This window comes from Hyla sarda, chromosome 1 (assembly GCF_029499605.1).
Source record: "Hyla sarda isolate aHylSar1 chromosome 1, aHylSar1.hap1, whole genome shotgun sequence".
In the NCBI taxonomy this organism is placed as follows: Eukaryota; Metazoa; Chordata; class Amphibia; order Anura; family Hylidae; genus Hyla; species Hyla sarda.
In genome coordinates, this window is record NC_079189.1 from 408095349 (window position 1) to 408109551 (window position 14203).

Sequence of the window (14203 nt, forward strand, 5' to 3'; positions counted from 1 at the left end):
TATACCCTTTATATAGCTGGCTATACCCTTTATATAGCTGGCTATACCCTTTATATAGCTGGCTATACCCTTTATATAGCTGGCTTTACCCTTTATATAGCTGGCTATACCCTTTATATAGCTGGCTATACCCTTTATATAGCTGGCTATACCCTTTATATAGCTGGCTTTACCCTTTATATAGCTGGCTATACCCTTTATATAGCTGGCTATACCCTTTATATAGCTGGCTATACCCTTTATATAGCTGGCTATACCCTTTATATAGCTGGCTATACCCTTTATATAGCTGGCTATACCCTTTATATAGCTGGCTATACCCTTTATATAGCTGGCTATACCCTTTATATAGCTGGCTATACCCTTTATATAGCTGGCTATACCCTTTATATAGCTGGCTATACCCTTTATATAGCTGGCTATACCCTTTATATAGCTGGCTATACCCTTTATATAGCTGGCTATACCCTTTATATAGCTGGCTTTACCCTTTATATAGCTGGCTATACCCTTTATATAGCTGGCTATACCCTTTATATAGCTGGCTATACCCTTTATATAGCTGGCTATACCCTTTATATAGCTGGCTTTACCCTTTATATAGCTGGCTATACCCTTTATATAGCTGGCTATACCCTTTATATAGCTGGCTATACCCTTTATATAGCTGGCTATACCCTTTATATAGCTGGCTTTACCCTTTATATAGCTGGCTATACCCTTTATATAGCTGGCTATACCCTTTATACAGCTGGCTATACCCTTTATACAGCTGGCTTTACCCTTTATACAGCTGGCTATACCCTTTATACAGCTGGCTATACCCTTTATATAGCTGGCTATACCCTTTATATAGCTGGCTATACCCTTTATATAGCTGGCTTTACCCTTTATATAGCTGGCTATACCCTTTATATAGCTGGCTATACCCTTTATATAGCTGGCTATACCCTTTATATAGCTGGCTTTACCCTTTATATAGCTGGCTTTACCCTTTATATAGCTGGCTATACCCTTTATATAGCTGGCTATACCCTTTATATAGCTGGCTATACCCTTTATATAGCTGGCTATACCCTTTATATAGCTGGCTTTACCCTTTATACAGCTGGCTATACCCTTTATACAGCTGGCTATACCCTTTATACAGCTGGCTATACCCTTTATACAGCTGGCTATACCCTTTATATAGCTGGCTATACCCTTTATATAGCTGGCTTTACCCTTTATATAGCTGGCTATACCCTTTATATAGCTGGCTATACCCTTTATATAGCTGGCTATACCCTTTATATAGCTGGCTATACCCTTTATATAGCTGGCTATACCCTTTATATAGCTGGCTATACCCTTTATATAGCTGGCTATACCCTTTATATAGCTGGCTATACCCTTTATATAGCTGGCTATACCCTTTATATAGCTGGCTATACCCTTTATATAGCTGGCTATACCCTTTATATAGCTGGCTATACCCTTTATATAGCTGGCTATACCCTTTATATAGCTGGCTTTACCCTTTATATAGCTGGCTATACCCTTTATATAGCTGGCTATACCCTTTATATAGCTGGCTATACCCTTTATATAGCTGGCTATACCCTTTATATAGCTGGCTATACCCTTTATATAGCTGGCTATACCCTTTATATAGCTGGCTTTACCCTTTATATAGCTGGCTATACCCTTTATATAGCTGGCTATACCCTTTATATAGCTGGCTATACCCTTTATATAGCTGGCTATACCCTTTATATAGCTGGCTATACCCTTTATATAGCTGGCTATACCCTTTATATAGCTGGCTATACCCTTTATATAGCTGGCTATACCCTTTATATAGCTGGCTTTACCCTTTATATAGCTGGCTATACCCTTTATATAGCTGGCTATACCCTTTATATAGCTGGCTATACCCTTTATATAGCTGGCTATACCCTTTATATAGCTGGCTATACCCTTTATATAGCTGGTTATAGTGTGTGTGATTAAGACCTTTGGACAGATGAAACAAATGCTCCTGATTTTATTGTCATTCAAGTGCAGGTAAATAACTCCATGTAAAAAAAAAAAAATGCAGCGTTTTGGGCTTCCAAGAGCACTTCAAGTTCACTTGTTAATCTGTAGGTTGGGCTGTAGAGTCGCCTCCCACACATCAGAGAAAGAGCAGTATGTGTGTACTGGGACCTGGCAGAGCCACCTCTCACATGGTATGAAAACTAGGGCTTTTGGGCAGAACACACCTCTGTTCCTACTAAAAAATCATAGGGGGAATCCATCAAGAGTGGTGTAGTTGAACATCTTTCTACCCCATTAATTTGTGTGGTGGAAACTGTGTCCCTGCACCAAATGTATTACATGCTGCAGGTGCTGATCACATTTCCTACTTCTGTACTCCACTTTGTATGGTGCCTCCTATGTTAATTTTTGTGTGACTTTTTTAACCTGTGCGACAAGCAGAGAGTTTTGTAAGCCAAGTCAGGGCTGGTGTAGATTTGCGCAGTCACAAATGATAAATTCCTGACCACTGTATGATATCAGATACCAACTTAAAATGAAGACTTGGTATTTTATTTTATAATTTTTTTTAAACGAAAAAACTTTCTAAAGCAAAAGTCGAAATGAATAGTCTCTGAACAGCATTTGAGACAATGAGGGGAATTCATCAATACTTGTGTACTTTTTTTAAACTATTTTAATCATGAAAAGTCGCCTTGTTTTTAAACTCCCTGCGCCAAATTCATGAAAAGTCACACACCACTTGATGAATCTGGCGCTAAGGAAGATTACTGAAAATTTACCTCCCAGTTCTCCTACATTTCCCACCTGTTCAGGCACGGTGAGTAATTCTAAATTCATCTGTCCTGTCTGGGGATTGATCCCAGAACCTTATGGGATCAGCTAGTCAAAAATCAGTTCAACTACCCTCTTTGCCCCCTGCTTCTTCTTTCAATAGAGCTGATTCAGAACTTTTGCTGTTTATATAGGAAGCAGTAGCAAAGTAGCAAAGCAGTAGTCTTTTGAGGAGCTGATCCAATAAGGTTCTGGGTTCAATCCCCAGAGAGGACAGATAATTATAGAGTTACATTTTTTTTTTTTAAAGAAGTTTTATTAGGGGTAAGGCAGCATGCAGGGGACAGCTTCACAGACAGCGCTGCACGGGGCACATTTCACTGCTTTTGTACCTCCGATCTCCACACTCGGTGATCGGGTACCAGAAGCAGGATAGCGGGGGACAGGTAGCTGAAGCACAGTGGGGGACAAGTCAATCATTGGGCACTTTTCAGGGCTGAAGTAAATTAGTGTGGGTTATTGTGTAAATGCAGGAGCTGCGACTTTTGTGCGACTTTCACATCCTGAATTGATCACCGCTGCAGAAAACTAGTCTAAAGCACTGCACATGGTAGTTCACTTTCAGATCTGATCTATAGCAAAAGTCGTAGGAGATGTGACTGACACTTTAGATGCGACTTTTTTAGATATAAAAAAAAATGGTCTAAAAAGCTTGATGAATTCCCCTCAATCTGTGCAAACATAGAAATCAGAAGACTAAGAAGATCATGGCATTTGTAATTACCAGTACCAGAAAGCTGTGGCCTTGGTCACAAGTCATTGCTCCTCCGCCATGAGAGGATCCAAGTCACTACATTACAGTGTGGAGACAACAATGCATTCTATCGATTTGTATACATGTTTTTGACATATTATGTTTCTGTTCATACTGAAATGACCTTAAAGTAGTGAACACATACTAAACGGTCATAAATGTTCCTATACATGTAAGTAATGACTTCCTGTATTGCAGATGGATCCTCCATTTTGTTTTAATCTCCTGGGATATCCATATGGCAGGAGACTGCATAATGGTCTCGAATGACATTATCAGATGTCCCTCTGTTTTGTTTCTTCTCTAGAAATGATTTGTAATAGTTATAAGTGGATGTATTTATGTTAAGTGCATCTACGTTTTTTTGTTTTTGTTTTTTGTCTTTCCCATTGGGGCCTCTTTCCCCTTGGAATAAAAAAAAATATCCTTGGCCGGCTTGTCCATAGAGATGAAATAACAGATGATCAGTCAACAACTAATATGTAGTAGTGGAGTACGCCCTGACTTTTCTGTCCTGCAGTTACAATGTTTCTTGTATGTTTCCTTTCCAGTGTTGTGCAGCGTCTTTCATCGAGACTCTGGAGGCCTCCTCTCTTGGTCTCACCCGAGAAGAGTTTAATCGTTTAATGCAGGGTTCAGATGGAACAACTTTTATATCGAGTAGCAGCATAAGCACATTGCAACAAATTGAGAGAAACAAGGAACTCTTGGGAGAACTGCAGCAGCGACAGGATATTCTGTTCCAAAAGGCCACATGCCTGGGAAAAGAGGTTGAAGCCTGGCCTTTGTCTGTACAGCGAGACATTCAGGAAATCATCCGGAGATTTCCTCTAGACAGTAAAGCTTCACCAAGAAGTTGTGTATGATGTATCTCCAGGGACGTTTTTTTTTTTTACAAGATGGCATGCTATGCTGCTATTGATCTAGTTCAGTCTGGGCTAACCAATGAAGGATTTTTCTAAAACAAAAACACTTATTAAACTATCTATTATTTACTATTGTGTTTTATATGTTTATATGACTGCTCTCAGTGTGGTATTATTCGAAGCAGAAATATTTTGTTGTATGTCTTGGCTTTTAATCTACAGAATATAAAGACCTGTTAATGTTTTTTTTTGTTTTTTTTTTAGTTATCTCACCATGATTAAAATACCTCTGGATAATCCAGGTTATATTTAAATTAGTCAAATAAAACATATTCTTATCACACATACACAGCACTTTCCTATTTATAGTATTTACATATATATATATATGTGTGTGTGTGTGTGTGTGTATGTAAAAAAAATCTATATAATATAGCAGCATCTGTAAATAGCTGAAAGGTTTACCCCGTAAAGGGGTACTCCCGTGGAAAACTTTTTTTTTTTTTTTTTAGATCAACTGGTGCCAGAAAGTTAAACAGATGTGGAAATGAAAACCAAAAAATGCAGTGTAGCCCGGACCTTCTAGGTGAGTATAATATGGATATACGAGGATCGTGCTTCAATAATAATTATCATTTATTTATAAAAATAAGATTTCACCACTTCTCACAGGGCCCTTGTGAGAAGAACATACATAATAAAAGGCAACCTAACAATGTATTAGGCAATAGTATTAAAATTATACACTTGGCATAGAGTAATAGAATAAAATAGCAGAGTAAGATCTGTACCATACAAATATATTAGAAAGTTGCTCTTCTAGATGTTTAGGGTAAATATGTCCCTTTTTAGATACAGTAGCAAACAGTCTGTATTATTAGAAATTGTTACCGGTCTGTAAATTGTAGCTCAGGCGGTGAATATTGCTCCCGCAATAGCTAAGTGTCCGTGGTGTGTACAGTTCACTGTACGGTGCTTCCAATTGTGAGCCTGGTCCAGTAGGGTCTGAGCGTGGTGGCAGTCGCTGTCGGATAAGGCGCTGGCAGGCGCCGAAGATCGTGATGGTGTCCGGGGACTGCTGGCGCTGGCGTGCGCTAGAGTTGGTATTCCTCACCGCTTCATTGGTTGGTAAACAGGACCATATACTGGAGGGCTGGAAGTTCACCTCGTGGTGCCGGCGTCTGACGTCAGAGCCGGGATGGCTACACCAGGATAATTGCACCGGGATAATTGCACCGGGATGGATCTGAACTGCTGGACCGGGTAGGTAGCAGAATGAGAGCGCAAATGATGGTACAGTTCATGAAGTGTAACTGGCCATAGAATTTGGGCACAGTTCAAGTACTGCTATGCCAGTAGATAACGACTAGACGCGTTTCAGGGTTGTATAATATAACCCTTTCCTCAGTAGTCATGATAGTTGCCATAGATCATCAGTTGTTTTATATGGGCACAAATCCCACCCCTTAACACATTGATAGATAATAGTAAAAAGCATAAATGGATTCAATGGATCGGTTCACCTAGAGAGCAATACTAAGTATAGAGTAGTGTGTGAATTCTGTTGGAAAATTGTAACGATGCGTTTTCCCAAACAGATGAGTTTTTTTTTTTTGTATAATAAAAAGAGATAGTATTATATAACAGACAGTGTATTGGAAGTAAATAAATAGGGGAATACAATGAAATACAATAAAATAAAACAGGAATGAAACAAGAAAAGTGATAAAATAGAAATATAAAAATCAATGTAAATAACCATAGACACAAAATAAAATTAGTTATAGTAATCAAAAATAAGAATAAAATAAAAGTTTAAATATAAAAAATATAAAGATGAAAATAAAAATAAGAAAAAGAAAGAAAAATAAAAATAGAAATAAAAATAAAAATAAATAAAAATAAAATTAAAAATGAAAATAAAATAAAATAAAATTAAACAATAAAAAATAAATGATTAAAAAATAAAAATTAGTGATAGAAAATAAAAATGAAACAAAATAAAATATAAATGAAAATAAAAATAACAATAAAATTTAAATGAATAAATGATTAAATGAAAAGATAATAGTGACATAAAATAATAATAATGGATAAAAGGACATCGTTGTAGATGAATCTATAGGGGATGAGGTCAGCCCATGGGATAACCCCTTGATGACCAAATAGGGGTGTTCCAATGGGCCGAGTGAATCCCCTATAAAAATCCGAAGAGTTCGAAGTTGGAGTTGAGTCCGCCAGGTTCTAATGTTGCAAATTCAAATATTTTCTTACTTTCCGCTTTGGACATTTTCAATAAGAAACTGCCCCCTCGCCAATCTTTTTTGATTAGCTGGAGACCGGTGAAGGAGAGAGAGGACATGTCACTATTATGAACTGTGGAGAAATGTGCAGACAGTGGATGTTTCAGGTTTTTGTTTTTAATATTATTAAGATGTTCAGCTATCCTCATTTTGAGGGCCCTTTTGGTTCGGCCAATATATTGCTTCTTACATCCACATTCTATGATGTATAAGACACCCTTTGAATTGCAAGTTATTAGATCTTCAATTTTCCATTTAAAAGTGTTAGTTTGAGAACAGATTTCTACAACTTTTTTGGGGCCCTTTATTTTTGTGCAATTGGCACATGTTCCACACCTAATAAATCCTTTGGTGGTTAGCCAGGAGTTGTTTAGTTTCTTTGGGGGTGGTTTTATAGATGGTGCTATAGTCAAGCCTAAATTTGGGGCTCGGGTATATACTATTGGGGGACGTGACGGTAGTAGTGGGCCCACCTCTCGGTCTTGTTGTAATAAATGCCAATGTTTTTTAATTATTCCTTCTATTTTTTTGTATGATCTATTGAAGGGAATCACCAATTTACCTCCAAAACTGTCAGCATTAGTGATTTTTTCTCTTTTTGAAAAAAAGGTGGTCCTATCTAATGTTCTCACATGATCCAGAGACTGTTGGAGTAGCTGATCGGGATAATCTTTCTCTTTAAACTGATTGGTGAGTTGTTGTGCCTCTTCCAAAAATTGTTCGTCTGAGGTACAATTTCTTTTTAACCTCCGATATTGTCCTTTTGGGACATTAATCAACCATCTAGGTAGATGGCAACTGGAGTAACCTATGAAGCAGTTCTTGGCTGTTGGTTTGTAATATGTCTTACATATAAGGTTATCCCGATCAGCACTTACAACAATATCTAGAAAATTGATACTGGTTTTACTGATAGTGGATGTGAAGTGAAGATTGTGATCATTAGTGTTCAAATTAGTTATAAAGTGTTCTAAATCAACTGTGTCCCCCTCCCAAATTAAAATAATATCGTCAATGTACCGCTTCCAGAACACCAGGCCTGCGCCAAGCCGAGGTAAGATGGTACTCTCCTCCCATTAGAACCTGGCGGGCTCAACTCCAACTTCGAACTCTTCGGATTTTTATAGGGGATTCACTCGGCCCATTGGAACACCCCTATTTGGTCATCAAGGGGTTATCCCATGGGCTGACCTCATCCCCTATAGATTCATCTACAACGATGTCCTTTTATCCATTATTATTATTTTATGTCACTATTATCTTTTCATTTAATCATTTATTCATTTAAATTTTATTTTTATTTTCATTTATATTTTATTTTGTTTCATGTTTATTTTCTATCACTAATTTTTATTTTTTAATCATTTATTTTTTATTGTTTAATTTAATTTTATTTTATTTTCATTTTTAATTTTATTTTTATTTATTTTTATTTTTATTTTTCTTTCTTTTTCTTATTTTTATTTTCATCTTTATATTTTTTATATTTAAACTTTTATTTTATTCTTATTTTTGATTACTATAACTAATTTTATTTTGTGTCTATGGTTATTTACATTGATTTTTATATTTCTATTTTATTACTTTTCTTGTTTCATTCCTGTTTTATTTTATTGTATTTCATTGTATTCCCCTATTTATTTACTTCCAATACACTGTCTGTTATATAATACTATCTCTTTTTATTATACAAAAAAAACTCATCTGTTTGGGAAAACGCATCGTTACAATTTTCCAACAGAATTCACACACTACTCTATACTTAGTATTGCTCTCTAGGTGAACCGATCCATTGAATCCATTTATGCTTTTTACTATTATCTATCAATGTGTTAAGGGGTGGGATTTGTGCCCATATAAAACAACTGATGATCTATGGCAACTATCATGACTACTGAGGAAAGGGTTATATTATACAACCCTGAAACGCGTCTAGTCGTTATCTACTGGCATAGCAGTACTTGAACTGTGCCCAAATTCTATGGCCAGTTACACTTCATGAACTGTACCATCATTTGCGCTCTCACTCTGCTACCTACCCGGTCCAGCAGTTCAGATCCATCCCGGTGCAATTATCCCGGTGCAATTATCCTGGTGTAGCCATCCCGGCTCTGACGTCAGACGCCGGCACCACGAGGTGAACTTCCAGCCCTCCAGTATATGGTCCTGTTTACCAACCAATGAAGCGGTGAGGAATACCAACTCTAGCGCACGCCAGCGCCAGCAGTCCCCGGACACCATCACGATCTTCGGCGCCTGCCAGCGCCTTATCCGACAGCGACTGCCACCACGCTCAGACCCTACTGGACCAGGCTCACAATTGGAAGCACCGTACAGTGAACTGTACACACCACGGACACTTAGCTATTGCGGGAGCAATATTCACCGCCTGAGCTACAATTTACAGACCGGTAACAATTTCTAATAATACAGACTGTTTGCTACTGTATCTAAAAAGGGACATATTTACCCTAAACATCTAGAAGAGCAACTTTCTAATATATTTGTATGGTACAGATCTTACTCTGCTATTTTATTCTATTACTCTATGCCAAGTGTATAATTTTAATACTATTGCCTAATACATTGTTAGGTTGCCTTTTATTATGTATGTTCTTCTCACAAGGGCCCTGTGAGAAGTGGTGAAATCTTATTTTTATAAATAAATGATGATTATTATTGAAGCACGATCCTCGTATATCCATATTATACTCACCTAGAAGGTCCGGGCTACACTGCATTTTTTGGTTTTCCTTTTTTAGCAATTAAGGTATAGTTGCTTGCCCTGTTTGACCTCGGTGCGTAATAGTTGTGAGCTGCACACATCTACATAGTTTTTCTTTCTTGACTTGTTATACCTAGTGTGAACGTGCTCCAATTATAATACATCTATACAATGAATATTTGGTCACACCTAGAGAGCAAAAAACTATCTATTGAAAAATATAAATTTAATAATTCACAATATGATCTACCTATAGAGCAAAATAATTTAGCAGTAATTCAGACATTCAAAAAGTTGGAGGTGGTAATGTCCAAAAGGCTAAGGAATCAGTGGGAAATTAAAAGCTTATCCCACTTATTGGAGATAGACATTATCCCCAAAGGTTTAAGTTTATCAAAAAACCCCGCTTCAGACCTTGAAGGAGAGATATTCAATAACAAGTGGAATAAAACATTAAAAGAATACTCGAGAGGCTTGGTACAACTTGTCATAGACAGAAGACAGGAATTGTTAAACACCTGTGATTCACAAATCAATCAATTAAAATCTGAAATGGACAAGTTCGACCAAAACTCAGAGTACTTAAAATATCAAGAAGAAATTTGCAATAAATTGGATAGATTAGAGATGGAGATAATCAATAGAAAAAACAAGAAATTATTGTGGCAGTCACAAAAACAGAAACAAACTGTTAGTACACAGGAGAATCATAATCAGTATAATGTACCAACTCAGAATTGCTTTGCCCCCCCTTCAGAAAATGGCGATTTTTTAGAGCCAAGTCACAATTACAAAAGACCTCACTATGTGAGGGAAGATACCCAATACAAAAATTCTCCCCAAAGAAACAATTACAGACCATTTACAGGATACAGGAACAGTCCGTATCACCCTCGCCCAAATTATTACAAAAATTACAAAAACCAATCTTATCAGAACAAATCCCAACCAAAATACCAACACAACCAATCAACATACAGAGAAGTCTTATTATCCAAAGCCCCACCAAAAACCCACATGATATCAGCAGAGATACATTCGGCCCCCCCTCCCCAACAGTTATTAGGAACACCAAACAAAAAAAGAGGCTACGCAGAAGATATCGAGCTCGACCACACAACACAACCTCCATTAAAAATAGTCAAACCCCATCAGGGAACACATCCATTATAAATTTAAGTAATCACATTTTGACACCAGCACAAGAAAAACTGCTAAATAAAGGTTTAAAATATGCCCCGTCACACTCACTAGACAAATTTCAGACATATGTAGGTGTAGAAAAATATATTCGCAATATTTGTTTAAAAAAACACTTTCAGAAAACTCCATTTGAACGTACAATAAGTGAAACAGAATATATTCACACTGAATGTAAACCAAAGTCATGGTTTTACCCAAAACACTTAATGGGGCCTGATGTTACCACTTTTAAAAAATTAGTGGAAAATGATCTGAGGGGTATCCAAGATACTAAGCATTTTAAAGATAATATTTCTCATAAAGAAAAATTGGCAATAAAAGAACTCCAAACATTGGAGGGTATTACCATTCGCCCCGCTGATAAAGGGGGTGGAGTTGTTATATTAAATACTACTAATTATATACAAGAATGCAATAGACAGTTGGGAGACATAACTATTTATCAGAAGTTAAAATCAGACCCCACCCAGGAATACTCTCAAACATTACAACAATTGTGCAAAGAGGCAGCGGTAGAGGAAATCTTAAATGAAAGGGAACATCTTTTTATACTTGGGACTCCAGATCGAATCCCAGTTTTTTACTGTCTCCCAAAGACACATAAATCATTAATCGACCCCCCGGGGAGACCTATCGTGTCTGGGATAGGTTCGATTACCTCGAACTTGTCCCAGTACGTGGATAGGTTTCTCCAGCCATTTGTTCAAAAAACTTACACGTACTTAAAGGATACCACTCAGATCATAGAAATCTTGGAAAAATTCAAATGGACTGATAAACACATATTAGCCACTTTAGATGTATCATCATTGTACACTATCATTAAGCACGATTTAGGAATAGCAGCAGTTACACACTTTCTTCAACAAGGTCACATTAAATCACCTCAGATTAATTTCATCACCTCAGCTATTCGTTTCATTTTAACTCACAATTATTTCTATTTTGAAGGGGATTTCTATTTGCAGTTAATTGGTACCGCGATGGGCACCAGGTTTGCGCCAAGCTACGCCAATTTATTTATGGCAAAATGGGAGGAGAGTACCATCTTACCTCGGCTTGGCGCAGGCCTGGTGTTCTGGAAGCGGTACATTGACGATATTATTTTAATTTGGGAGGGGGACACAGTTGATTTAGAACACTTTATAACTAATTTGAACACTAATGATCACAATCTTCACTTCACATCCACTATCAGTAAAACCAGTATCAATTTTCTAGATATTGTTGTAAGTGCTGATCGGGATAACCTTATATGTAAGACATATTACAAACCAACAGCCAAGAACTGCTTCATAGGTTACTCCAGTTGCCATCTACCTAGATGGTTGATTAATGTCCCAAAAGGACAATATCGGAGGTTAAAAAGAAATTGTACCTCAGACGAACAATTTTTGGAAGAGGCACAACAACTCACCAATCAGTTTAAAGAGAAAGATTATCCCGATCAGCTACTCCAACAGTCTCTGGATCATGTGAGAACATTAGATAGGACCACCTTTTTTTCAAAAAGAGAAAAAATCACTAATGCTGACAGTTTTGGAGGTAAATTGGTGATTCCCTTCAATAGATCATACAAAAAAATAGAAGGAATAATTAAAAAACATTGGCATTTATTACAACAAGACCGAGAGGTGGGCCCACTACTACCGTCACGTCCCCCAATAGTATATACCCGAGCCCCAAATTTAGGCTTGACTATAGCACCATCTATAAAACCACCCCCAAAGAAACTAAACAACTCCTGGCTAACCACCAAAGGATTTATTAGGTGTGGAACATGTGCCAATTGCACAAAAATAAAGGGCCCCAAAAAAGTTGTAGAAATCTGTTCTCAAACTAACACTTTTAAATGGAAAATTGAAGATCTAATAACTTGCAATTCAAAGGGTGTCTTATACATCATAGAATGTGGATGTAAGAAGCAATATATTGGCCGAACCAAAAGGGCCCTCAAAATGAGGATAGCTGAACATCTTAATAATATTAAAAACAAAAACCTGAAACATCCACTGTCTGCACATTTCTCCACAGTTCATAATAGTGACATGTCCTCTCTCTCCTTCACCGGTCTCCAGCTAATCAAAAAAGATTGGCGAGGGGGCAGTTTCTTATTGAAAATGTCCAAAGCGGAAAGTAAGAAAATATTTGAATTTGCAACATTAGAACCTGGCGGACTCAACTCCAACTTCGAACTCTTCGGATTTTTATAGGGGATTCACTCGGCCCATTGGAACACCCCTATTTGGTCATCAAGGGGTTATCCCATGGGCTGACCTCATCCCCTATAGATTCATCTACAACGATGTCCTTTTATCCATTATTATTATTTTATGTCACTATTATCTTTTCATTTAATCATTTATTCATTTAAATTTATTTTTATTTTCATTTATATTTTATTTTGTTTCATTTTTATTTTCTATCACTAATTTTTATTTTTTAATCATTTATTTTTTATTGTTTAATTTTATTTTATTTTATTTTCATTTTTAATTTTATTTTTATTTTTATTTATTTTTATTTTTATTTCTATTTTTATTTTTATTTTTATTTCTTTTTCTTATTTTTATTTTCATCTTTATATTTTTTATATTTAAACTTTTATTTTATTCTTATTTTTGATTACTATAACTAATTTTATTTTGTGTCTATGGTTATTTACATTGATTTTTATATTTCTATTTTATTACTTTTCTTGTTTCATTCCTGTTTTATTTTATTGTATTTCATTGTATTCCCCTATTTATTTACTTCCAATACACTGTCTGTTATATAATACTATCTCTTTTTATTATACAAAAAAAACTCATCTGTTTGGGAAAACGCATCGTTACAATTTTCCAACAGAATTCACACACTACTCTATACTTAGTATTGCTCTCTAGGTGAACCGATCCATTGAATCCATTTATGCTTTTTACTATTATCTATCAATGTGTTAAGGGGTGGGATTTGTGCCCATATAAAACAACTGATGATCTATGGCAACTATCATGACTACTGAGGAAAGGGTTATATTATACAACCCTGAAACGCGTCTAGTCGTTATCTACTGGCATAGCAGTACTTGAACTGTGCCCAAATTCTATGGCCAGTTACACTTCATGAACTGTACCATCATTTGCGCTCTCACTCTGCTACCTACCCGGTCCAGCAGTTCAGATCCATCCCGGTGCAATTATCCCGGTGCAATTATCCTGGTGTAGCCATCCCGGCTCTGACGTCAGACGCCGGCACCACGAGGTGAACTTCCAGCCCTCCAGTATATGGTCCTGTTTACCAACCAATGAAGCGGTGAGGAATACCAACTCTAGCGCACGCCAGCGCCAGCAGTCCCCGGACACCATCACGATCTTCGGCGCCTGCCAGCGCCTTATCCGACAGCGACTGCCACCACGCTCAGACCCTACTGGACCAGGCTCACAATTGGAAGCACCGTACAGTGAACTGTACACACCACGGACACTTAGCTATTGCGGGAGCAATATTCACCGCC

At 36.9% G+C, this 14203-nt stretch overlaps 1 protein-coding gene across 4 annotated transcripts in view; it reads left to right on the forward strand.

Moving 5' to 3' along the window:
* LOC130278586 (rab5 GDP/GTP exchange factor-like) overlaps positions 1–4602 on the forward strand; it is a 36295-nt gene extending 31693 nt beyond the window's left edge. For all 4 annotated transcript variants that reach the window (XM_056528633.1, XM_056528631.1, XM_056528632.1 and 1 more), the window contains exon 9: positions 4159–4602. In XM_056528633.1, the coding sequence (XP_056384608.1) occupies positions 4159–4473 (315 nt within the window). In that variant the 3' untranslated portion in view covers positions 4474–4602. The remainder of the gene's footprint in view (positions 1–4158) is intronic.
* Positions 4603–14203: the final 9601 nt, after the last annotated feature.